A 27666-nucleotide genomic window follows, 5' to 3' on the forward strand; every position below is an offset into this window, starting at 1 on the left:
TTATTTCTAGTTAGCTGAAATTTTGTCATGATTTGACACTGAATTTTGTCAAAGGTTTTTTTTGGTCTGTGTACATCTATTGAATATATATGGTTTTTCTCATTTATTCTGTATTAACAGAATAATTAATTTGATATTTGAATGTTAAACCAGCCAAGCGTTCCTAGAATAAGCCTTACTTGGTCATGATGTAGTATCCTTTTTATATATTGCAGTCTACTTACAATATTTTATTAAGAATTTTTGTATCTATGTTCATGAGGGACATTGTTCTGTAGTTTTCTTGTCTTGCAATGTCTTTTTCTGGTTTTAGCATCAGAGAAATAATGTTTTAATAAGTTACAAAAACTTTCCTCTCCTCTTATTTTCTGAAAGAGTTCATGTAGCGTTAGCATCAAAAAAGATACAGTCCAAACTGTAAGCAGTGATTACCTCTGGGAAGAATTAGTAAGAGGCAGAGGTGGAGGACGAAGATCTTTCACTTTTTACTTTGTATACTTTGGGACTATTTGTCTTTTTTCCTGTAAGCATATTATTTTGAAATTGAAAAAAGGAAAATGTGCATAAAAAGGAAAAGAAAACTGAATCGTGACTTAGCAATTTCTCTTCTAAAGTGGCATATCTTCCCACTTGAATTAACTCTCTAAAATCTTCTAATTTATTTTGTGAGAACCAGTTAATACAATTCTACTATACATGGCTAGGACTGTAGTAAGACGCTCAGAGTTAGGCGGGTATGCTCACCCCATCTCGCAGGGCCATGACCCTGACCAACACCTGCAGTTAGCATTCTATCTATCCTAGCAATGACCTCCAAAGACTTGTGGATCCTTGTTACAAATAAGCTTATTAACATCTGTTCAGGTATTTTTGTTTTTCAAACTTGGGGAGTCACATACACGTTGATTATCTTCAGGAATTTGGCAGTTCTCTTGTTGCATTTCGGCTTATTTGAAGTAGTCGATTTTCAAAATCCTGAAATCTTCATAATCTGAAATTCAAAGACTTTTCTATATAATATCCCTTGGCCATCTTTCAAAATGCAGTAGAGATGTCTATATACATATATATATGTGTGTGTGTATATATATACATACGGCATACGGCATCAATTTAGATAACGTTTGCCAATTCAGGTTTCACAGGGGTGTTTTCAAGCCAAGGAGTTTGGAGCACGTGGACATTTCAGAGCATGACCACTGTTCAACATGCTTTTCTCTGCATCTCTGATGACCGTGAATATACAGGGATTACTGAAGACTGAAAACCAGTCTCAATGGAGTAATGGCTGAAATGAGGGCAAGGACCTTCTACTCCAGCACGTCCCATTTAGAGGGGGAAAGAGAGTTGAAAGCACACGCTAAGGTCACGGCATGCAGTTGCTGGCAGCGAGCCCAGGTTTCCAGGTTCTACCGAACGTTGATATCACAAGCCCTCTTCCTACAACAGTTACTTGGTTTTTGTGACTTCCTCCAGGCCTGGTTATTGGAGACGTTTCTGCTCTTCTAATTCTCAGATCTTTGGAAATCATTTTTTTGAAATAAGAAATAAAGCCTGAGACATAGCATATACCGAATAAATTGCTGGCTAAATGAATGGATGAATGAACACACATAGAACTAGAACTCTAACAGAAGCCTGAGATTTGTGTTAAAATGAGACAAGGGCCTTCTTAGCCATAAAACAGATTAAACTATTGTGGTTGATTCTCCCCAAACCTCCCTCAGATCGGTTATCTAATGATATGTTTAATCAGCATCAAGTCCCTTTATCGGTAAAGCCAATTCAGTGTCTAGTCCCTGTTTTGTTAAATGTAGAAAGAGGGTAAAACATGGCAATCCATCATGATGCTGCTGCCTCAGTTTGGTGGATGAAGTAGGAAAAATACCAGTTAAAATATCAATAGCTGGGCTTCCCTGGTGGCGCAGTGGTCGAGAGTCCGCCTGCCGATGCGGGGGACACGGGTTCGTGCCCCGGTCCGGGAAGATCCCACGTGCTGCGGATCGGCTGGGCCCGTGAGCCATGGCCGCTGATCCTGTGCGTCCGGAGCCTGTGCTCCGCAACAGGAGAGGCCACAACAGTGAGAGGCCCGCATACAGCCAAAAAAAAAAAAAAAAATCAATAGCTTATACAACTGGAGAAACATACATGACTTGGGGCAAAGCAGCATAATGATGGCTGCCAAGTAATTTTCAGTGTTTGGAAATGATATTCATGACCTCATACGCTTACATTACCACAGCCTGAAGGCTGATGTCAAAATAATTAAAGTGTTTTAGGTACTTTGAACATGTTTCTTAATTCATTTAATCCTCACAACCACCCTTAAAGGTAGTCATCGTTAATCCTACTTTAGAGATGAGGCTTACTTGTGGCTCAGGGTTTTAGAGCAAGCAGCAGACAGAGCTTGGGAACTTATTAAATTTGCCCTCGACTAAAATCTGCTTTTCCCAGTAGATATGAAATCTCTTACTAGAATCCTGAGTCTTGAAATGAGGCTGTGTTTATGACAATGGATCCAGTGTTTGTTCAAATGAAATACTTAATAGAAAGAAGGTGGGACTGGTTCTGCATTTAAAGTACAATAGCCATTGCCCTCAGATCTGGAGATACAGTGGAGACCTCCGAGGATAAGCGGATGGAAGATTAGAAATTGTTCAGGGAACAGAGTACAGGCAGTGTGGCCATAGAGACAACATGGTGGCCAGCGCTCTAAGTGCAGATCATGGTGCTTTCCAGGCAGGAAGTGAGGGCAGTGACTATGAGACTTGTGTCCTGATATCTGCAGGTATTCTCACCAGGCTAAAAGTAGATCATCTGGTTTTATTATTTAGGGTTTTACTTTTCCATCATAAAATTAGTAACTTCTTCTGATAAAAATTTGATTCATCTTGATAAGACCTGTGGACAGTTTATTCTTAGAAGGTTCATCCTAATATTTAGAATTTAATTTAGTAAGAAATGCACAAGTAGCAAGGTTAAAGCTATCTTAATTCACTCTCGCATGTTCAAATGTGGGTTTAAAAATAAATAACAAGATATTTGGGCAGAGTAACTAAACCCACAGGGACTTTCAATGTGAACCTGACAGCCTGTGATGGAAATAATCTTCCTTCTTGAATTCTAATAGAAGCATGTTGGTGTCTAGTATTGCTGAAAATGTGTTGATGATATGTTATACAGTATTACATACTTACAAGAAGACTAAAGAAAGATCCAAATCTTCAACAGTAGGCAAATGATTAAATAAATGAGGTATATACACTGGCATTTGCATAAAATGAATCAAGTATAATTTTAAAGATTACATAGAATGAAGAAGTTTATGAGCAGAATTCAAAATAGCATGTATACTAAGATGACAAGGGAGCAAAATTATGAATGAGTGGGGAAAATAATGTGCAAAGGTGAAAAGAGAGTTGTATTGTGGGTTTATGATTTAATAATTTTAAAATGAAAATTAAAAAAGTAAGAGATCCAGCAATGTTGAAAAAGTAATCTAAAAGAGTATCCAATGAAGAAGAATCATAATTCAAAAGTACAGTTGACCCTTGAACAACATAGGTTTGAACTGTGCAGGTCCACTTCTACACAGGTTTTTTTTTTTTCAATACTAAATACCACCGTACTGCACGTTTCGCAGTTGGTTGAATCTAAGGATATGGAACCGAAGATACAGGGGGCTGACTGTAAGTTATACGTAGATTTTCAACTGTGTAGAGGGATGACCCAAACCCTCAAGTTGTTCAAGGGTCAACTGTATTGGCAACACTGCACATGCATGTGTGTGTGCATGTTTCAGAAATATTAGAAAGGAAAGTGGAAAAAAAGTGATCTATTAACGAGTTAGAATTTTAAAAATATTTTCTGCTTATTAAATAAAAAAGCATTTGTGTGTCATAAAGATGTGGAAGATTTTAAATGTGATTTCTGAATTGCATGTGAAGCAAGGTAATGAAATATATGCCTTCTTAAAAAATTTGATAGGAAGTTTGAAAATTAAAGTTTATACCTGAAAATCATCTCTCAGTATCCCACAGTCAAGAGATCTACCTATTACTCACATTCGGGGCTTTCTTCTTATGTAATATTTTCTACATATAGCTATATTTTTTTTTAACAGAACTGGGAACATATTGAACCACCATTAGTATCCTATTTTATTTCACTTAATAGTATCCCCAAAGAGCTTTCCCTTGTCCTTAAATATTCTTGGAAACATAATATGTTTAATGGTTAGTTAATAATCCATTGTATAGTGTTCTATAATTTCTACTCTTCCCAATAACAAATAATGCTGAATTGCAATCCTTATACATGAATCTGATTATATCTCAGATTATTTATTTTTTAAAGTCCTATTTTAACAAATATATTTTCAAAGGTTGAGATTTAATTTACATAAAGTAAAATTCACACAATTTAGGTTTATAATTAATGAATTTGGATAAATGTATAGTTTGGTAACGACCACAACAGGAGGTGGGAGAAAGATAGGTTGATGCTGACCTTTCAGCATTGTTTTGATTTTTTGAACTCTGTGAATATATTACTTTGTAGAAGGAAGGAAATAAGGGATGAGCAAGGGAGAGGGAAGGAGGGAGGGATGGAACACACATACTGGGTGCTTGAGAGCTAATATTAAGGAAACTGGGGTGAGGAGGAGAGGTTTTTCTTTTCTGTTTTTCCCTACTCATCTCAACCTATGCATAGGTATTTCCTTTTTTTTTTTTTTTTTTTTTTTTTTTGCGGCGCACAGGCTCTGAACGCGCAGGCTTAGCGTCCATGGCTCACGGGCCCAGCCGCTCCGCGGCATGTGGGATCTTCCCGGACTGGGGCACGAACCCGTGTCCCCTGCATCGGCAGGCGGACTCCCAACCACTGCGCCACCAGGGAAGCCCCATAGGTATTTCTTAATGTAGATAAGTTAAGAAATGTATATATGTGACACACACACACAGACATATATTCTCTTGTACCTTTTCCTTCTCTTCATTTCTTCTCAGCCAATTAACTTAGGAAATCATTGCTGCCATCTTGAATCCATCCACAAGTCAAAAAATGACCCTCATAACATGTAAGTAATTCTATGATATACCTACCTGCACAAGCACAGAGTCAAGCGTTGCAGTGACGTCTTACCTAGTGAATAACCGACGCTAATAACCCATAATCTCCACAGGAGGTTCTATGCACGTCCCTTATTAAGTCTGATTTTTCCTCCTGCGTTAGCCTTCAAGTTGATTTCCCACGTGCACGCATGCACATACACACACACACACGATTTAACCAAAAGGCAAAAAATTCAGATTCAGTGATGATGAGAGATGATACAGGCATAGCCAAAGAAAAAAGAGGTATGATTTTGATAGCGAAAAACATCTTTTAAGGCAACTAAAGGGGATTACGTTGTTAAGAAATAGAATTACGCCCAAGTTTTACCTTCCTGGTCCTTAGAATGAAGATCACTAGTAAGCTGAAGTTTGAGCAATCTGATCAATCCCTGTGCCTCTGAACAGCTCTTTCCTCATTGCACATATGAGAATGGAGCTGTGTGGGGTGTTCCAGGAGTTCCATGCCAAGGAGAGGCCACAGCTCATTCCCTAAGTCTCTGTACTACCCTGGTGTACCGTCCTCACTCAGTCTACCTCGTTCTGCTCCCACCGGACAGAAATACCAATGCTCTTTGCTCCAAGGATGCTGAGAGTTTTCATGCACAATATAAGGTGTGGCCTCGTGTGATTTTTCTACTTCTGGGACTACTCCAGCTTCTCATCTCTCTCTTCATCCATCCAACACATGTTTACTGAGCACCTACTAACCTGCTCCATGTTCAGCACCATATGAGGTGCTGAAGCACAATGTGAAGGGAACAGGCTGGGCAAGGCCCTCAAAGAACTTTCTGTGTAGCCTGTCTTGGAACCCATCAGCTGCCTCCTTCATCCTCCATCAGCAGGTCTTTTGCTTCCAGAGATAAAAATCATCTCTGACTCCTAGATTTAAGACCTAGCACATAGAACTTATGCCATCTTTCTGGTAACTCAACTTCTAAATCCTCTAGTTTTTACTTCCATCCTAACCCTATCTGGCTGGACATTGCAAAACCTTTCGCACAGCTCTCTAGACTTTGTCTTACTGGACCCCTCGTGTCCGTCTTCCTTTGCCTTACACTTCAGTTGCAGGCAACCTTCACCTGTCACCTTCCTGGATTAGTCATGTGAACCCTGGGATTCAGCAATATATTTTACTAAACAAGATGCCGGGGGACATAATGGTCACTAAGATGTTTCTCCCCTCAAAGAGCTAAGTGATCTGGTCTGAGGAGGCAACAGGGATCCTGCCCCTCCTGCCCCTCAGGGTATTTTAATACTCTGGTTGATTTATGGCGAGTCCACGTTGAGTGCCAAATTCTCTTCTGTTAGCCTGGGAGTAGCCTGAAGACAAGAACCACCTTCTGCTTTTTAACCTGGGACCAGCTCCCCACTGGGGTGATGCACTCACCTAACTAAGACTGGGATCTTGGGCATCTTCTTAGAGACTTTAAAGAAACTCGTGTCCCCTTTATTGTCGGTGAAGTACACGCCGGCCACGCTGGTCACAAGGTTCCCAGGGAACGTGAACAGAACCCTTTCATCGTCGCCCTGGTTGGCCCAGTCCCAGGCTTGGCCTCCGATTAGCAAGCCCCCTCCACGTTTCATGAACTTGACCAACTTTTCAGTCATGGTTTCATTGTAGGCATCAATACAGTAAACCCCCAGGGAGTCTTTCACTTCTGGTTCAACCTTTGCCTCTACGCCAGAGCCCTCAAGGATTTTGGCCAGAGGTGCCAGGGATGGGTGTACACCAACAGAAGCCCCAGGGGAAGAGCAAAGCCAACCCACTGCATTGAGGAGGAAAGGAGTGAGCTGGGCCTCCACCAAGTAGTCCTCGTGGGACACCACCACCAGGCGGCCTCGGCCATAGGAAGAGGCAGCAATGAGGACCTGGCCCATGTCGTTCACCATCACCGGGAAGGAGGCCTCTCCAATTAGAAGCAGTTCACATGGGATGGCATCTTCGGGGACATCCCAGCTTGTCACTCCATTCATAAGGGCCTCAAAGGCAGCAGACGGAGTCGCCATGGCTGGATCGGCTTCTGCGGAGAGGAAAGCAAAGACTCAGCCTGGTGAAGAATGGATAAACAAACAAGCCAAGAGTTCACTCCTCCAGTAGCTGGGGCAATTCTTCCCATTAAGCAGATGAGACCGACACTGTGAACTGACTCGAGCACTCTTCAGGGCCCTCAGTGTCTCCAATCCAGGAGACCCTGTTGTGCGCTGTCAGCTAACATTCTCATGGTCAGACTAAACAAGCTCGACATTTTGCATCACATAAGGAAGCAAACAGAAGTGAAGAATTCGGGCAGAATTGAGTCTCCAAAGACATATATTTAAGTACTAATTCCCAGCGCCTGTGAGTGTGATCTTATTTGGAAATAGGTCTTTGCAGATGTAATCAAGTTAAGGTGTGGTCATACTGGATTTGAGTGGGCTCTAATCTAATGACTAGTGTCCTTGTAAGAAGAGGATATTTGGACACAGACACAGGTACACAGGGGAGAGACACACAGGCTACGAGAACATGTGGGCAGAGACTGGGGTGATGTCTCTATGAGCCAAGGAATGCCAAAGATTGCTGGTACACACCAGAAGGTAGGAGAGAGGCATGGAACAGACTCTCCTTCAGAACTTCCAGAAAGAACCAAACCTGTCAACACTTGGATTTCAAACTTCTAAGCCTCCAGAACTGTTAGAGCAGGGGTCCCCAACCCCTGGGCCGCGGATCGCTACTGGTCTGCAGCCTGTAAGGAACTGAGCCGCACAGCAGAGGTGAGCGGCGGGTGAAGCTGCATCTGCCGCTCCCCATCTCTTGCATTACCGCCTGAACCATCCCCGCCCCCCCCCCCCCCCCCCCCCGCCGCCGCCCGTCCGTGGAAAAATTGTCTTCCATGAAACTGGTCCCTGGTGCCAAAAAGGCTGGGGACCGTTGTGTTAGAGAATACATTTCTGTTGTTGTAAGCTACCCAGTTTGTGGTACTTTGCTGCGGTAACCAGTGGAAACCAACGCAGTGGTGTAGCATGCTATCTCCCCACCCCCACTCCTCCCCATTTGGCTTCCACACTGATCGTATTAATCTCAGTTTGGGGCCAGAATTTCAGTCTGAAAAGTCTGGGTCCTCATAGAGGGTTCTCTGGTCACAGTCATAGGCTGGGTAAGAGGAAAGCAGAAGTCCTCTGGCTTGAGTCCAGGTCCCAGACAATCAGAAGCAGAGGTAACAATTTATGAACTTACGGCAGATTCTTACTTGCACCTGGACATAGCAGAGAAAGGTGTGTATGTCTGTGGATGCGTACTCACAAAACCCCTCTGCTTCTTCACCACAAGCTCCCTGCTCAAGGTCTCTCTGCAGCCTGAACTCCTCCATATGCACTTCACTGAAGCACTTCCCTCAAGGACAGACGTGTTGAATAGTCAGGACATCCAGGCCTCACTGACCACTCGGTGGGTCTGGACAGTGCTGCTCTCCTGGTCCTTGAGGCTATTACCACCTCCAACCTTACGGCCTGAGCCAGCCTCATCATGTGTAACCTCTCAAACCGCTTCATTCCTATCCTTCTCTTCCCTCTTCTGAACATGCAGATATTCTTTAGGTGTTTATCTCTGGCCCTTACTGCTTTTTTCCCTGTGAAAGAATATGCTCACTCAAGGTACTACGGCACAGCAGTTACGAGCTTCGGCTCTGCAGTTAGGCTGAACTTAGCTTCCTCGTTCATTAAGTACGGATAATACTATCCACCACATAGGACTGTTCTGAAGATGAAAGGAATAGCATAGGCTAAGTGCCTTTCCATTACGTATTATATATGGATCTGTAGATATGTAGACACATATACGTGTTCAATTATTATATATATATCTTTGCTTAAAATTACTTGGTTACGAATAAGCTATTTAAGTATGTGCAAAATAGGGAATTATTGTAAAGTGAAAACAAATCTAACTTCATGTTAGATTTTACCAACACTGGATTAAGCATTTGTCGACTCTCGACTTTACAGGTTTCATATTGTGGAGCCAGTACTAATACTGATGATTGTTTAGTTCTCAAGGATTTCTACGGGCCCTTGGCAGAGGCCTTCCCTGTGCCTTCCCCAGGCCACAGATGCAAAGGCCCTGGTCCTGACATAAGCCATAAACTCAAGACCCCTATTAAAAGCACACTCTGCCATTTGTAACTGTCTCTGAAACTGAAAAGTCTTAAATTTATTCTTTTCCCTCCAAGTTAGCTCCTCTTGGGTAAAAACATAAGCTCGAGGTCCCTAGTTGTTAAAGAGGGTAACCTCCACCCCAGAGAACTACTGAGAAGATACAATCAGCAAACAGTTGGTTAATAAGAATCTGTCACGTCCCTGGCTCCTCCTGGGGTCCACAAACAGCCAGGACAGCAAACGGCAAGGAGTCACAGTTGTGTCCCTTCTCTCTTCTGATCCATGTCCAGCTGGTCACAGTGTCGTTCGTCCTTCACGGTTTCCAATCGCACTGCCATTAACCTAGTTTGGGTCCTCAGCGATTCATTCCTGGACTAAATGGACCCGGCTTCTAAGTCACCAGCATCTGTTCTCGCCTTTATTCTTCTACAGCCACTGATTGTGTTATTTCCCAGAAAAGAACCCCCCAGAGCTTCGCCTTTGCCCCCCGGGGAAAATCTGAGCTTCCTCTTGGGGTTTAAGGCCCCCAGGGCTGCCTGCCTCTTATTTTCCAGCATAGCTCTTGCAGCTTCCAGGATACTTGGCCTTCCTGGACATGCCCTGCTTTCATTTTAGATTCTCTTTCCGTTCTCTTTATTCCTGTTCCCTCTCCCACATCTTTCAGGCCACTGAAATCCTACCTTTCTGAGAGAAAATATTCACAGAAAAGGAAACTTAATAAATCTATGCAAATAGGCTCAATATCACTAATCAGGCAATTTAAATACAATGTACGTTGCCCCTAAGATTGTCCAGAAAGAAGGGGGCAAAAAAGAAAGAGGAAGAGGAGGAGAGAAAGGTAAAGATAATAATGTCCAATGCCCCAAGGCTGTGGAAACACTAGCACGATCTGTTAGAAGGACTGAGAATCTGAAAGCAATCTGACAGTGGCAACTCAGTTTCAAAGGTGTGCCCATCTTAAGATGAGCAGGCCTACTGATAACCTTTCTTACAAAATAAGAACAGCAGTATTAAAGATATACGCACAAGGATGGTCACTGCCCAGCAAAACTGCAAATGGAGATAGATAAGTGAAAATCTAGACAGGGAGATAGGTAGATGGCAAACAATATTCTCTAGAACCATTTTTGACTCCCGTGGGTACAGGATCTCTAACCCAAAGTCACGGCTACCCAACTTCCATGTAACCCCCGGATAGGCCATGGCACCGAACCTGAGACCCCGGGGCACAGCCCCCAGGCGGCCACCCATACACACGCTGTGAACGACTGCCATGCTGCCCCCAGCGCTGATACTCCAGACACACCCAGAGCAGGGAACTCGCAGTTGTGCCTCACTAGTTGTACTCCGAGCTAGTTCATGGGAGAAGAAGTATCTGTAGAGAAGTGACAAAGGGATGGACAGGTGGCCTGGAGATTTGAAAAGTAGGGGACAAGGGAGAAGAGGGGTGCTTTTCCTGCTGAGTCTCCCACCTGGTTCCTGGGCTTGACGGGTGGCCTGAGGTGCGTGGGGTTTGGGTGGAACCACCTGAGCGCCCTTCTCTCTGCCGGTTTTCCTTGTTCCTTAGTCTGATAGCAAGGCTCTGAGTGTGGCAAGACAAGCTTTGAGAAGGAGAATGCTTGAGAAAAGCATGATAATCTGTATTATAGAATACCACGAGGCTTTCATAAAGAACAGCGTTAAACCTATTTTTCTTCTACCTAGAAGAATGTCCTAGATATATCTGAAGTGAAAATTTCAAATTGCTATAATATGTAGGACAAAAACCCACCTTTGTATGGATGAGGTTACTAACAATAGTAGTACTAGCAATTTTAGTAGTAGTGACGACAATATAGTGCTTACCAGGTTGCAGGCATCATTATAAGCGCTTTACATACATTATTTAATCCTGACAATAGACCTATGAGGTATGTACTATCACTATCCCAATTTTAAAAATGCGCAAGACCAAAAAACAAACAAAACAAAAAACCCGATGGCCAGAGAATTTGTTACTTGCTTAAGTCACATAGGTGGTAAGTGGATCCTTCATTCAAACCCAGGAAATCTAGCACTGGAGTCCATGTTCTTAAGTACCAGAAATACATAAGCCTGTTACTAGGATTTTATATAAACAGAAAACTATGGAGGCCACATTTCAACAAGCTAACACTGACTGCATAGGAAAGGAAGAGGTGAACAGTATTCTTTCTCTTTATATAAGTCTGCACCAACAATCCTTTGAATTGTTGCATGTATTTCTATTACAATTAAAAATAGCACAGGTGTCATGAAGAACCTAGGGGTAAGACAGGAATAAAGACACAAACCTACTGGAGAACAGACTTGAGGATATGGGGAGGGGGAAGGGTGAGCTGTGACAGGGCGAGAGAGAGTCATGGACATATACGCACTAACAACCGTAGTAAGGTAGATAGCTAGTGGGAAGCAGCCGCATGGCACAGGGATATTGGCTCGGTGCTTTGTGACAGCCTGGAGGGGTGGGATAGGGAGGGTGGGAGGGAGGGAGACGCAAGAGGGAAGACATATGGGAAATTATGTATATGTATAACTGATTCACTTTGTTATAAAGCAGAAACTAACACACCATTGTAAAGCAATTATACCCCAATAAAGATGTTAAAAAAAAATAGCACAGGTAATATAAATTCAATCAAGTAAACACATTAAATGATTGAATATATAAATGATTGGATTCATCAACTGATCCTATCTCACTCATTCTAAAATGTCTTCCTTCATCTCCCAAGTTGTGCATTTGTCCACCAATAAATGTGAATTCCTCCTCTGTGGAGGTTCCCTGAACTTTGTAGCTGGTTCTGTCCCCACTTTAACCAGCTATCAATGACTCCCACACACAATTTTTCAACCAAATGCTGCTTCTTTGTGCCTGAATCCCTGTCTGCCCTCCTAGCTTGGTGAGCGCAGATGGACATAGCCTGGGGTAATCTCTTATTTCTCCCCTTAAGTTCTTCATCCTTGGTTCTCCTTCTGTGGATCCTGCTTTCTCTCCCCAGGCCCGCTAACTAATGGAACCCAAGGCACTTCGGGAGTAGAAGGCACCTCAGGCACGACCTGTAACTCAAGGAGAGAGCTTTACAGATCCCTTACCCCTTCCACAAAGAGGCCCCATGGCACCTAAACGGGGTCTCCCTTTAAGAGACGTACCTAGAAGGCAAGAAGGTAGTGGGCCTGCCTTGGATATGGCACGACATCCTGCACTGTAGCTTGATCTGAAATCCCCAAAGTAGAGTAAGTATCTGCAGGGGACGTGATTTATATATCTGGATTCCCCACAAGAATGAAGAGGTGCTCCACAGGTGGACGACTGAATCATGGATGTGAACGTAAGGGCAAACCTGAATCAATTCTTCAGCATATAGCCACTCGGGCCTTGCAAAATGACCCATATCACAGACACCCAATCCTATAGGTCTTCTCGTCTTCATGCCTTTTTTTCCACGAACGCTTTATTTTTCCTTATATGTCCAGTATCTTTTCCAGTGTCCACCATCTTCTGTTAATAGTAGCCAGAATTGGGGTGGGTTCATACCAGCCCAATCTTACTTATTTTTCACTTAAAATGGTTTAATTCATACATTTAAAAGAATATGTAATGCACGTGGAAGAATTTGGATGGTAAAATAATAAAACGATTTAAAAATTAAACAAACTTCCATACACCAATCACCCAGATTAAACAACAGGCCGTTACTAACATCTTTGAAGGCCCTCTTGTGGCCCTCCAGAATCAGTTCCCCCCCCCCCCATCCCCATAAAAACAGGCAGGATGCAGAACTCTGCTCTTTCTATTCCTCTAGTTTAATCTTAATGCGCTCCCTTCTTAATTCCTAAGTTCCCCCTGGGTTCTCTGTCTTTCTCTCACTCATATTTGCTCACTTTTCTCACTAGGTAAATCCCAGGAAAATAGCATAATGTAGGAGTATGAGTGCATAAGTGAGACCTGAGTTAAAAAAAAAAAATCCAGGTGTTGCCTCTTCCTAGCTGCTGATCATCTGGCTTCAGAGGGTGTCCTATCAAATGGACAATATGGGAGAGGGCCGGCCTTGACTCGGAGGGGCTGTCAGGACTAAGTTCTGGTGTGGGATCCTCCTCCCTCCTTTCCTCTCCACGCCTTCACCAGGCCAGACTTTCCTCCCCAGGCCCAGAGCCAGTCTGCAAAGAGCATGTCGGTGACGTCAGAGGAGTGGAGAGGGGGCTGAGGTGGGGGGAAGCAGCAGAAGGAGGGGTGAGAGGAGGGAAGACAGCGGAAAAGCTCGCGTGCGTTGGCAGGGAATTCTCCAGGCCTGCTGGCACGGAGGTCTGGGTTGGTTGGAGGTACACAGACCATCGGCTCCTCTTAGACACACACACACACATTCCCTAAGTCTCGGTGGGGGCAATGCAAGTGGGCGAGGGATCTCAGTCCCAGAGAGTGTTTGCAAAGATCAAAGGGCAGTAGGACAGAAGTGATGCTCTACCACCAGCTCCCCGTGTGACCCCGAGCAAGCCCTGCCACCTCCCTGGGCTAGGGTAGTCTCACCCGATAAAGCTGCGAATTAGATGCTGTTTCTCTAGGCCATGTTTGTGCGCAACTCGACAACACAAAGCAATTAAACAAACATCAGATGTTAGAACCCCAAGAGGAGGAGCAATGCGGCAGGAGGGATGCAGAGCCGGAGAACACAGAACAATCTCTCACAGGAAGGCGGACACAACAGCGAGGGATTGTGCCCCTATCTGGGAACCGGCAAACCTGCCGCTCGCCGGGGCCCACAGGTCCGCCCGCGCCCCCCTCGCGCCCCCTCGGCCTCCGGCACCGCCCTCTCCCTACCCGAGCTCAGTCCATGGCCACCCGCCCCTGATCCAGCCTGCGGGGCATTCGGAGAGGGCCACTCACCAGGTCGCCCTGCAACTTCCAAGGCGGCAGCTGGGAGAAGGAGGGCTGGGGGCAGAGGGAGACGCAGGGTTTTGCGGGGAAGGGGCGTCCCAGCAAGCGGCGCTGGGCGAGCGAGCTGGGCGGAGACGAAGCGGGGGTGGGGTTCCGGACTAGTCTCCTCCTCCCCGCTTCCTCCTGGGCGGGACCGCGACCCCGAGGGGCGGCGCTTGGCAGGGGACAGGACTTCTTTGTGTCGCCGGCCCTGTCGGCTCGGCATTGCGGTGGCCCCCATTCTGGCAGTGGGGACGGCCGTCTAATTAAGACAAAACTTCTCTGACTAGTCATTAGTAAAGGAAATGGCTGAACAAACCATAGACACAGTCTACAGAGTATTATTCAATTCTCATGAAGAGGTTAGATCTCCATTTCGTTGGAGGAATGTACTTGACATATTGCCTAGGGGAAAATAAAAATTGCAGAAATTGTTGAATATGCTTTCATTTTTATAATAAAAAGCATCCCTCTATATATTTGTATTATGGTGGGTGACAGGATAGCTACGTCTCTACCTGCTAATATTTGTTTAATTTGAGGAACAGTGCAGGGCAACTTTTATATAGCGCTGCATTATTTGCACTGTTACTGTGTTGTCTGGTAAATTAAGAATATATCTCAAGCAAACAATAGGTGGCTAAAATTGATTCTTCTGTGTACTTTTCAAATCCTCTTTCTTTCCTAAAGTCCTTTCTGATGACCAGTTGACAGTTGCTCCTCCCTTCTCTGAATTCCAAGTTCCTACTTTGTGTGGTGACTTCACCTAGCTCAGGTGCTACGGTAGTATAATGTAGGATAATGGTTAGGAACTCAGACTGTCACCAGATAACCTGGATTCAGATCTTAGTGCTATACTTTAGGGGCTGAGTGACTTTGCACAAGTTACTTAATTCCTCTGTTCCTCGGCTTAAGCCTGGTGAGTGAATACAAAGTTCTTAGATCAATGTCTGGCATGTACAGTAAGACTGTAATGACTGCTTGTTAAATAAAATAAATATTCCGGTCATCCTAAGATTTAATAAATATGTTTCAAGAAAATGCATACTTTTTCATCTTGACTAGGATTTGGTCCAAATCCAAGTCATATTTCCTTTCTCCATCTCCCTTCAATCCTCTTTCCCCAAATTGAATCATATGAACAATAATTCAATAGGAGCATGTGGGCAGGTGAGCTCACTGGCAGGGTTTACATAGAGGAAATGCCAGGAACAGAAATCAAGAGGACCTGAATTCAGGATCCTGCTCGGTGAAGGAGTGATGGTGAGGCTGTCTTTTATCTTCTCCAGGGGTCAGGGTCCTCTTCTAAACAAAGAGGGCTGGTGACTTGCTTGCTAAGACCCTTTTGGGTCTGAAATGCCAAGACTAGTAGCACCAAGGTAAAACCTGAAACATTGTTTCATGAAAAATTTAAACTTCAAAACAAAAATGCATATACTGCATACATAAAAATAAATAATAGGACAAAAATATACATGGGAGGGATACAACCTAACTTACCTCTCAGGATGGTGGCATGAGACTTGGTGGGGAAAAGGTTTTAAATGTCAGATTTTGTTTCTTAAAAAGGAGGAGAGACACACACAGAGGGAGAGAGGGGGAGTGACGTTGAGAGAGAAAGAGAGAGCTGAAGGAAAGGTGATAAAATGTCAACACCTGATAAATCTGTTATATTATTTTCTGTACTTATCTGTAGCTTTGACAGATTTTATTATGAAAAATGTTTAGAAAGGGCAAGAATGCATTAGACTTTTGATGGTTACCTTCCCGGAGGAGAAGAAATAACAGAACTAAAGATATAAAAGCCAGAGTGGTGGAAAAAAAAAGCAGAGCCAGAAACAGACATGGAGAAACCGCAGGGAATCCTCTTTGAAAGACATCTGCCTCCTTAGGCCCAACTGGTCTCAGACCAAAAACCCAACCACTTTCTCAGTCCCGCTGGGCCCACTCCCCTGGGACCCTGGCCGCGTCCCTCCCTCTCGAAGCCCGGCCGCAGGGAACTCGGTTGGTGCTCCGTGGCCTGCTCTGGTCCCAGAAACCATCTTTGTACAAGACTCACCCGTAGTCCAGCAATATCCACACCCGCTACCTCAAAGGGGGAAGGGACTCCTCTGCAGAGACGTGACAAGGAGAAGGGGCACACAGCCCGGGATTTGAAAATTGGTGGAGGTGGTGGTGGACGCTGCGGGTAGAGGTGAGCAGCGGCGGGGGTGGGGGAGGGAGAAGGCGGCCGTCCCGGGAGCTGATTGGCTGACGCAGCGGTGGGGGCGGAGCCTGGCCGGCAGCCCACAAACCGCAGAGGCCCCGCTTTGTGTCAGTTTCTGCGCGTAGATGCCCCCAGCAAATGCAGGACGGAGAACCCCCGCCCCCGCCTTGGCAGTGCTGCAGGGCAGTTTGCGGAAAAAGAAATCCGTGATTCTATTTACCAGCAAACGAGTTGGTGGATAGTGATAGTTCTTTATATAAAATAATACAACTACTTCCAAGGATGTGTTAAATCTATATATATTTGCCAGGAGTTTGGCTATATTTATTTATTTATTTATTTTTATCACAGCTAATAATGGTTTTTTTTAATTATTTTTTTTACATCTTTATTGGAGTATAATTGCTCTACAATGGTGTGTTAGTTTCTGCTTTATAACAAAGTGAATCAGTTATACATATACATATGTTCCCGTATCTCTTCCCTGTTGCGTCTCCCTCCCTCCCTCCCACCCTCCCTATCCCACCCCTCTAGGTGGTCACAAAGCACCGAGCTGATCTCCCTGTGCCATGCGGCTGCTTCCCACTAGCTATCTATTTTACGTTTGGTAGTGTATATATGTCCATGCCACTCTTTCACTTTGTCACAGCTTACCCTTCCCCCTCCCCATATCCTCAAGTCCATTCTCTAGTAGGTCTGTGTCTTTATTCCTGTCTTACTATATTTATATTTTTAATAAACATTTAACGTGGTAGTAAAACGGAGATTTTGCAATTTTGTACAGATAAATTTAAAAATATTTTTATATGCTTATATGAACACAAATTTTATGGAAGACATACATCAAACTATAAGAATTGGACAGTAAAGAGAAGATTATTTGTATTTTTTCTTCATACACCTCATTAACGTTTCAACGGTAATATATATTATTTTGTGATAAAAATAGATACATTTAATCAACGAAATAGATAAAATATCCTTGCTCAAGCAGCTGGTAGTGACCCTCCTATAAAAATGATTTCTCCCTGTGTATGGGTTTCCTGAATTTCGTTCCTAGTCCTGACTCATTTTAATCAAGGAAGAGTGGGATGCAACACTTGACTTTTGAGCCAGGATCTGGCTTTATGCCTGACCACGTGTTGTCTTGAATCAGGTGTCTGCTCATCTAGCTTGGTGAGCTCAACATTAGAAACCAGGGTGAAAACCACAGCCCCTTTTTATGGCTGTCCCCAAAGGCCTACAAGATCTGTGGGGCCTCTGTATACTGTCCTGTTTCCTCACCCCTCACCCATCACCACCCTGGTCCCTATACACTGGGTACCTAAGGAGAAGATGTCCCCAGACCAAACTATCCTCAGGAAGAGACAATTTCAAAGCTTTCTCCCCTAGCACAAAACAGTGTCCAGGCTGGACCTTCCACAGGAATGTGGATTCAAGGTAAAGTGGATAGAGTACCACACCTTGTACTACTTCAGGGTTTCATTACAACTCCCCAAACCAGAGTAAGCCCAAGCCAAGAACTCCGTCATTCTTTTCCAGATTCTCCACTTCATGTGGCCGTAAACAGGTGATCCGTGATGTCCAACGGATGGTTGAATGGACAAGACAGATGATTGTGGGGTGAGGAAAGCAATCCTAGGATCACTCCTCTATGAAACAAATAGCACCGTGACATAGAAAACTGACCAAATTGCAAATTTTCTGTATTGTAAGTTTTCTCCTCATTTTCGTGCTCTTTTAATTTTCTCCCTTAAGCCTTTTGTTTTCTGTGTCTCCCAAAATTTCAGTGGGTTCTATCCTCTCTTTCTCTGTTTCAGACTCTACCTTACTAGCTCAAGTATAAGTATAAATCCTGTATCCTTTCTTTTTTTTTTTTTTTTTTTTTGATGGTACACGGGCCTCTCACTGTCGCGGCCTCTCCCGTTGCGGAGCACAGGCTCCAGACGCGCAGGCTCAGCGGCCATGGATCACGGGCCCAGCCGCTCCGCGGCATGTGGGATCTTCCCGGACCGGGTCACGAACCCGTGTCCCCTGCATCGGCAGGCGGACCCTCAACCACTGCGCCACCAGGGAAGCCCCCTGATTCCTTTCTTATTTCTACTTCCCCTAGAGGTTCTGTTTTACTTTCCAGTTTCTGCCCTGAGTAATAGAGACTGCCATGAAATCCTGAAAGCACTGAAATAACTTTTGAGATATTAAGTTCTGTAGATACTCAGCAACATAGGAATGAATGAAGAAGTTATTAACAGTCCATACTACAAAATGTTACGCAGTTTTTAAAAAGATGAGCTCAAGTCAAACCTTGAGGAATGCTCTCAACATATATTTTTAGTGAAAAATTAATGATCCTACTTTTGTATGTTTCTGTTTATCTAACAGGAAAAATAAGGATATATTTGGCTACCTCAGGAAGTGGGAAGGGTTGACCAGTAATTTTTTCTTTAGATATTTTGTATTTTTAAAATGTTACAAAAATTATTTTGAAATAAAAAATAAGACTATTCAGTAATACCACTCTTAAGTATATATCCAACAGAAATGCATACACACGTCACCAAAAGACATGTACTAGAATGTTCAAAGCAGCACCATCCTTAATAGTCTGGAAGTGACCCAAAAGCTACCCTCACTGCTTTCTCATGCCTAGTGCCACCGCGGCACTACCTTCTTTAAACTACTTTTTATTTTTTGGCCGCGCTGAGACATGTGGGATCTTAGTTCCCCCACCAGGAATGGAAGCTGCGTCCCCTGCATTGGAAGCACAGAGTCTTAACCACTGGACCGCCAGGGAAGTCCCCTACTTTCTATTATAAGAGTCTTAAATGTTACTTTCAGACCCACAAATATTGAGAATTTATTATCAAAATGTCTGCTTTAACAGAAATTCTAAAGGATAGATCTCAAGAAGAAATAAAATAATCTTAGATAAATAATCTGAGATGTAAGACAAAATGGTGAGAGACTTCCAATTCTGTCATTGAGAAAATACCTTGTTTAGAACAATGCTTCCACTAAAAACAGCAGTAAAAGTTGGATAAAATGTAGGAAACAAGGGAAGACTTTGAAGAGCAAACAATATAAGCAGGATGAGAGAAGCTACAATCCTGAGGGAAGGAAAACTCAGGACATGAACTGCACTGTGGCTTCTTCTTTTAGGGCATTTTCCAGTTCACAATGCAGGATAACTGAGGCCAAGCAGGAAGTGTCAGCGTTACTGGTTCAAGATTACCAAACCAGTTAAAACTCAAAGGAGTGAAATTTCAGACAAGAAGAAACCTCAGAGAAGTGAATCTAAAAATCTATGTACAAATTCCCCTTAAGTCACTGGCTGACTCCTAAGCTATGCATGCACAGGGAGAGACCCAAAAAACCTGCAGAAAATAATGGCTAAAATGCCAATCAATTGAGCAGTCATTTCAGTAGCTGTACTATTATGGAAATATGGAGGTCCAGTCCCACCAAAGTAACTGATTTTTATCAACACTAAAAATAATGCCTGAGAAGTAAGGTCTATGCTCTTGGATAAAGGAAAAACCTGAAAGGGACCAGTTCTAAGAAAGCTTAAAGCTAATCTCTGATAGTATTAAAGTAATCTGCTGGTACTTTATCTGTCCCCCACGCCAGAAAAATCCTCTTTGATAAACAATAACATCAACCAGAACTTTCTGATTTTTCATTCATGATGTCCTGCATCCAATCAAAAATTTAGAAGGAGGCTAAAAATAAGGATGAATTATCAAGAACTCAAGAGAAACAACAAAAAATAGAAAGAGACAAGTGGTTCAGACATTTGAGTTCTTAGACAGGGACTGATTTTAAAATAACTGTGATTAATGTGTTCAAAAATAACAGAAACAGGCTGGAGAATACCAGTATAGAATTAAAACGTAAAATATTAAAATAGAAATTTTAGAAATAAAACATAATCATTGAAATCAGGAATTCAATAGTTGGTTGTAATACCATATTAGACACAAATGACCAAAGAATTGATGAACTGCAACAAGAATCAGTAGAAAGTATCTAAAAATAACACACAGAGGAAAGAAAGGATGCATAAGGAGATGAAAGGATACAGTAAAACTATAATAGGAATTATGAGACATAGTAAAAAGTCTTGACATATGTGTAATTAGACTCCCAGAAGAAGAGGAGAGACAGTGAAACAGAAGCAATATGCTAATAATTAATGATTGAAAATTCTCAAGAGATGAAAAACATCAAAACTCAAATTAAAAAAAAAAACACTCGGGCTTCCCTGGTGGCACAGTGATTGAGAGTCCGCCTTCCTATGCAGGGGACACAGGTTCGTGCCCCGGTCCAGGAAGATCCCACATGCCGTGGAGTGGCTGGGCCCGTGAGCCATGGCTGCTGAGCCTGCGCGTCCGGAGCCTGTGCTGCGCAACGGCAGAGGCCACGACAGTGAGAGGCCCGTGTACCGCAAAAAAAAAAAAACAAGAAAAACAAAACAAAAAAACCCTCCTCATTCCCTAAGCAGAATAAATACAAAGAAAACTACACTAGGCACATTATAGTCAAATGCTAAGAAACAAATTCAGAGAGGAAATCTGAAAGTCAGCGAGAAATAAAGGATACTTTCCATTTAGAGGAACAATAATACATCTGGCTTTTCAAAAGAAAATGATAGAAACCAGAACATAGTGGTATTGGTTAAAAAAAAAAAAAAGACAATCTGCCAACCTAAAACTCTATGCACAACAAAAATATCCCTCAAAAAATGAAGGCAAAATAAAGACAATTTTAGATAAACAAAAGCTGAGAGAATTTGCTAGCATTACAGTATAAAAAGCAGTACTTCAAAATTAAGAAAAATGATCCCAGATGGGAGTACATAACTACAGGAGGAATTGAGAATACGGGAAAGAGTAAATACCTGGGCAAATATCAATATTGATATTTAAATAAACAAATACGTCTTGTGGGATATAAAAGCATAATAAACATACAATAACAAGAGCACAGCTGCAAGATGGTGGTTAATGAAGATAAATGGTTTTAAATTTATTGCATTGTTTGAGCCTTACCCATACCCTGACACCAAAGTCAGACAAGGAGACTATAAGAAAGGAAATTACAGACCGACATCCCTGATGAATATAGATGCAAAAATCCTCAACAAAATATTACCAAAGTGAATTCAACAGTACATTAAAAAAATCATACACCATGATCAGGTGGGATTTATTCCAGGGATGCAAGGATGGTTCAACATCTGCAAATCAATAAATGTGCTACCACATTAACAAAATGAAGGATAAAATCATCTCAGCAGATGCAGAAAAAGCATTTGACAAAATACAACTCCCTTCCATGACAAAAAATTATCAACAGATTGGATATAGAAGGAATGTACCTCAACAAAATAAAGGCCACATATGGCAAGCCTACAGTTAACATCACACTCAAGAGTGAAGGCTGAAAGCTTCTCCTCTAGGATCAGGGACAAGACAAGGGGTCCCCCTTTCACTTTTTTTCAACATAGTACTGGAAGTTCTAGCCAGAGCAATGAGGCAAGAAAAAAGAAATGCCATCCAAAATGGAAAGAAAGAAGTTAAATTGCCTTTGTTTGCAGATGACTAACTTCTTTTATTAAGCTTTTCTATATATAAACTTGCAGAGACAATTCAACATTATTACTTCTTCCAATCCATGAACAGAATAGCTTTTAATTTGTGTCTTCAGTTACTTTCATCAATGTTTTATAGTTTTCAGTGTACAGGTCTTTTACCTTCTTGGTTAAATTGGTTCCTAAGTATTTATTGTTTTTGATGCTATTGTAAATGGGATTCTTGTTTTAAATTTCCCTTTCAGGAAATTGCTAAATTGCTGTTAGTGTATTGAAACACAACTGATTTTTTTTTTATTTTAATTTAGGTCCTGACTAACTGGTACTCACTTATTTATTTAAATTTATTTATTTTTGGCTGCGTTGGGTCTTCATGGCAGTGCGCGGGCTTCTCCTTGCGGTGGCCTCTCTTGTTGCACAGCACGGGCTCTAGGCACGTGGGCTTCAGTAGTTGTGGCACGTGGGCTCAGTAGCTCCGCAGCATGTGGGATCCTCCCTGACCAGAGCCCGAACCCTCGTCCCCTGCATTGGCAGGCAGACTCTCAACCACCACGCCACCAGGGATGTCCCCACAACTGATTTTTGTAAGTTGACTTTATATCCTGTAACCATACATTCAACTGATCTCTGACAAATGTGCAAAGCACACACAATGAGGAAAGGATAGTGTCTTCAATAAATGGTGTTGGAATAACTGGATATCCACATGCAGAATAACGAAACTGAATTCTTCCCTCATACCATATACAAAAAGCAATTCAAAATGCATTAAATACTTAAACATAAGATCTGAAACTGTAAAGCTACTAGAAGAAAACATTGGAAAAAAGCTTAACACTGAGCTGGGAAATAAATTTTTGGATATGACCCCAAAAACACATGCAATAAAAGCAAAAATAAACAAGTGGGGCTATATCAAACTAAAGTTTCTGCACAGGGAAGGAAACAACAGAGTAAAGAGACAATCCACAGAATGGGAGAAAATATTTACAAACCATATATCCAATAAGGAGTTAATAATATCCAAAATATATGAGGAACTCAAACAACTCAATAGCAAGAAAACAAATAATCCAATTAAAAATAAGCAAAGGACCTGAATAGACATTTCACAAAAGAAGATATACAAATGGCCAACAGGTATATGGGAAAGTACTCAAATCCACTAATCATCATGGAGATGCAAATCTAAGCCACAAGATATCACTTCACACCTGTTAGAAGGGCTAATATCAAAAAGAGAAAAAATAGCAAGTGTTGGTGAGGATGTGGAGAAAAGGAAACCCTTGCACATTGTTGATGTGAATGTAATTGGTACAGTCATTATAGAAAACAGTATAGAGATTCATCAAAAAATTAAAATTAGAACTACCATATTATCTAACAATCCTAGTTCTGGGTATATATTCAAAGGACATGAAATCAGTAACTGCAAATAATATCTGCACTGCCATGTTCATTGCAGCATTACTCACAGTAGCCAAGATATGGGAACAACATAAGTGACTAACAAATGGATTAATGAATAAAGAAATTGTGGCATATATACACAATGGAATTTATATAGCCATTAAAAAGAAGGAAATCCTGCCATTTGTGACAACATGGATGAACCTCAAGGCATTATGCTAAGTTTTGAAATAATTCAGAAAGAGAAAGACAAATACTGTACAACTTCACTTATATGTGGAATCTAAAAAAGTTGAACTTATAGAAGCAGAGAGTAGCATGGTCATTACCAGGAGTTGGGGAGAGGTTGGAAATGGGGAAATATTGAGCAAAGGTTGCAAAGTTTCAGCTATGCAGGCTGAATACGTTCTGGAGCGCTAATGTATAGCACAATGACTATCGTTAACAATATTGTATTATATACTTGAAATTTGCTAAGATAGTATATCTCAATTGTTCTCACCAAAAAACGGTAAACTATGCAAGGTGATCAATATGTTAATTAGCTTGATTGTGGTAATCATTTCACAATGTATACATATATCTAAACATCACATTGTACACCTTAGATATATGCAAGTTTTATTTCTCAATTATACTTCAATAAATGTTATGAGTTAAGTGTGCTATACTACTAGAATTACTGCTAAAACATTTGACCTAAAACATTAGAACATGTAACTTCCAAATAAGAGAAGGAGTAAAATGGGGAATAAAAGAGAAAAAAGAAAGAGTGGTTAGGAATGAAAGAGACAGATAAAGCAGAAAAAATTAAAAGCAAATATAAGATGGTAAAAGTAAATCCAATTGTATTACTAATCACAGTAAATATAACTGGATTAAATTATTCAATGATGTTATAAATTGTCTAACAAAAATTTTAAAAACCTAGGATTTAAAGAAATACACATAAGTTTATGACATATATGCTTTTTTATGTACTGGTATCTCATTGTGGTTTTTATTTCTTTATTTTTAAATTTTTTAGTTTACATTGGACTATAGTTGATTTACAGTGTTGTGTTAGTTTCAGATGTACAGCAAAGTGATTCAGTTATGCATATACATATACCTATTCTTTTTCAAATTATTTTCCCATTTAGGTTATTACAGAATATTGAGCAGAGTTCCCTGTGCTATACAGTAGGTCCTTGTTGCTTATCTATTTAAAATACAGTAGTCTGTATATGTCAATCCCAAACTCCCAATCTATCCCTCCCCACAACCTTTCCCCATAAATTTGTTTTCTGTGAGTCTGTTCTGTTTTGTAAATATTTTCATTTGTATCTTTTTTTTTTAGATTCTACATATGAGCAATATCACAAGATATCTGTCTTTCTGTCTGACCTACTTCACTTAGTATGATAATCTCCATGTCCATCCATGTTGCTCCAAATGGCATTATTTCATTCTTTTTAATGGCTGAGTAATATTCAATTGTATATGTGTACTACATCTTCTCCATCCATTCATCTGTCGATGGACATTTAGGCTGATTCCATGTCTTGGCTATTGTGAACAGTGCTGCAATGAACACTGGGGTGCATGTGTCCTTTCAAACCATGGTTTTCTCTGGATATATGTCCAGGAGTGAGATTACTGGATCATACGGTACTCTAGTTTTAGTTTTTTAAGGAATTTCCATATTGTTCTCCATAGTGCCTATACCAATTTACATTCCCACCAACAGCGTAGAAGGGTCCTCTTTTCTCCACACCCTCTCCAGCATTTATTGTTTGTAGACTTTTTAATGATGGCCATTCTGACTGGTGTGAGGTGATATCTCATTGTAGCTTTGATTTGCATTTCTCTAATAATCAGTGATGTTGAGCATCTTCATGTGCCTGTTTGCCATCTGTATGTCTTGTTTGGAGAAATGTCTATTTAGGTCTTCTGCCATTTTTTGATTGGGTTGTTTGTTTTTTGGTATTAAGCTGTGTGAGCTGTTTGTAAATTTTGGAGATTAATCTCTTGTCGGTAGCAGCGTTTGCAAATATCTTCTCCCATTCTGTGGACTGTCTTTTCATTTTGTTTATGGTTTCCTTTGCTGTGTAAAAGCTTTCGAGTTTTATTAGGTCCCATTTGCTTGTTTTTGTTTTTATTTCCATTACTCTAGGAGACAGATTGAGGAAGATCTGTGATTTATGTCAGAGAGTGTTCTGCCTACATTTTCCACTAAGTTTTATAGTATCTGCTCTTAAATTAGGTCTTTAATCCATTTTGAGTTTATTTTTGTGTATGGTCTTAGAGAATTTTCTAATTTCATTCTTTCACATTTAGCTGTCCAGTTTTCCCAGCACCATTTATTGAAGGGACTGTCTTTTTTCCATTGTATAGTCTTCCTTCCTTTGTCATAGATTAATTGACCATAGATGCATGGGCTTATTTCTGGGCTTTCTATCCTGTTCCATTGATCTATATTTCTGCTTTTGTGAAAGTACCACACTGTTTTGATGACTGTAGCTTTGTATTGTAGCCTTAAGTCAGGGAGCCTGATTCTTCCAGCTCTGTTTTTCTTTCTTAAGATTGCTTTGGCTATTCAGGGTCTTTTGTGTTTCCATTCAAATTAAAATATTTTTGTTCTAGTTCTGTGAAAAATGCCATTGGTAATTTGATAGGGATTGCATTGAATCTGTAGATTGCCTTGGGTAGTACAGTCATTTTGACAATATTGATTCTTCCAATCCAAGAACATGGTATATCTTTTCATCTGTTTGTGTTAGCTTCAATTTCTTTCATCAGGGTCTTATAGTTTTTAGAGTACAGGTCTCTTGCATCCTTAGGTAGGTTTATCCCTAGGTATTTTATTCTTTTTGATGAGATGGTAAATGGGATTGTTTCTTTAATTTCTCTTTCTGGCCTTTCATTGTTAGTGTATAGAAATGCAACACATTTCTGTATATTAATTTTGTATCCTGCAACATTACCAAATTCATTGATGAGCTCTAGTAGTTTTCTGGTAACTTCTTTAGGATTTTCTAGGTATAGTACCATGTCATCTGCAAACAGTGACAGTTTTACTTCTTCTTTTCCAATTTGGATTCCTTTTTATTTCTTTTTCTTCTCTGACTGCTGTGGCTAGGACTTCCTAAACTATGTTGAGTAAAAGTGGTGAGAGTGGACATCCTTGCCTGGTTTCTGATCTTAGAGGAAATGCTTTCAGCTTTTCACCACTGAGTATGATGTTGACTGTAGGTTTGTCATATATGGGCTTTATTATGTTGAGGTATGTTCCCTCTATGCCCACTTTCTGGAGAGTTTTCATCATAAATTGGTGTTGAATTTTGTCAAAAGCTTTTGGCAAATTCTATCAAACATTTAAAGAATTGTTAACACCTATGCTTCTGAAACTCTTCCAAAAAATTGCAGAGGAAGGAACACTCCTAAACTCATTCTATGAGGCCACCATTACCCTGATACCAAAACCAGACAAAGGTGCCACAAAAAAAGAAAATTACAGGCCAATATCACTGATGAACGTAGATGTAAAAATCCTCAACAAAATACTAGCAGATCAAATCCAAGAATACATTAGAAGGATAATACACCATGATCAAGTGGGATTTATCCCAGGGATGCAATGATTTTTCAATATCCACAAATCAATCAGTGTGATACACCACATTAACTAATTGAAAAATAAAAACCATATAATCGTCTCAATAGATGCAGAAAAGCTTTTGACAAAATTCAACATATATATTTAAAACACAGATTTAGAAAGATTTAAAGTGAAAGGATGAAAGAATGATAAATGAGGTAAACACCAATCAAGAAACTCTTGATTTGATGATATATGAACACATTAAGAATTCAAAACAAAAGCATTAATATTTTAGCCATAATATTTTATATCCCTACATTATGATAAAATTTTCAATTTATTCCAATTCCCTAATAGCACTGCCTCAAAATATATAAAGTAAAAATAAACAGATCTACAATGAGAAATTTCAAAATTCACCATCATAGTGAGAGAGTTTAATGTATCTATTTTTGTATTGATAATTTAAGCTCATAAAAATTGGTGAAGATATGGCAGCCCTGGATTTCATAATTAACACCCTTGTTTTAAAGGTATACACAGGACATTCTATAATTAGAGACTACACATTATTTTCAAGCACACAAAACTGACAATGTGGTAGGATGTAAAGCTAGATTCAATAATCCAAAGGAATTGGTATCATAATTCTCTGAATTCATTATAAATTAGCTAGGCAACATTTACTAGAAGATA

At 41.0% G+C, this 27666-nt stretch overlaps 1 protein-coding gene and 1 long non-coding RNA gene across 5 annotated transcripts in view; one reads left to right on the top strand and one right to left on the bottom strand.

The window, feature by feature from the left end:
* The window catches only part of LOC307191167, a 204936-nt gene extending 198447 nt beyond the window's left edge, over positions 1–6489 (top strand). Inside the window, exon 4 of the long non-coding RNA XR_013829627.1 lies at positions 4760–6489. This is a non-coding gene — a long non-coding RNA (uncharacterized lncRNA). The remainder of the gene's footprint in view (positions 1–4759) is intronic.
* Positions 1–27666, bottom strand: part of TCAF1 (TRPM8 channel associated factor 1) — a 91725-nt gene that overhangs the window by 58143 nt on the left and 5916 nt on the right. The window contains exons 1-2 of one of the 4 annotated variants that reach the window (XM_079930981.1): positions 16241–16859; positions 6502–7135 (exon numbers count right to left, since the gene is read on the bottom strand). In XM_079930981.1, coding sequence (XP_079787107.1) covers positions 6502–7121 — 620 coding nt within the window. In that variant the 5' untranslated portion in view covers positions 7122–7135; positions 16241–16859. Of the gene's footprint in view, positions 1–6501; positions 7136–14151; positions 14741–16240; positions 16860–27666 lie in introns of those variants that run through there. The other 3 variants (XM_079930979.1, XM_079930980.1, XM_079930982.1) reach the window with 3 other exon arrangements.

This window comes from Stenella coeruleoalba (genome assembly GCF_951394435.1).
Source record: "Stenella coeruleoalba genome assembly, chromosome: 9".
In the NCBI taxonomy this organism is placed as follows: domain Eukaryota; kingdom Metazoa; phylum Chordata; class Mammalia; order Artiodactyla; family Delphinidae; genus Stenella; species Stenella coeruleoalba.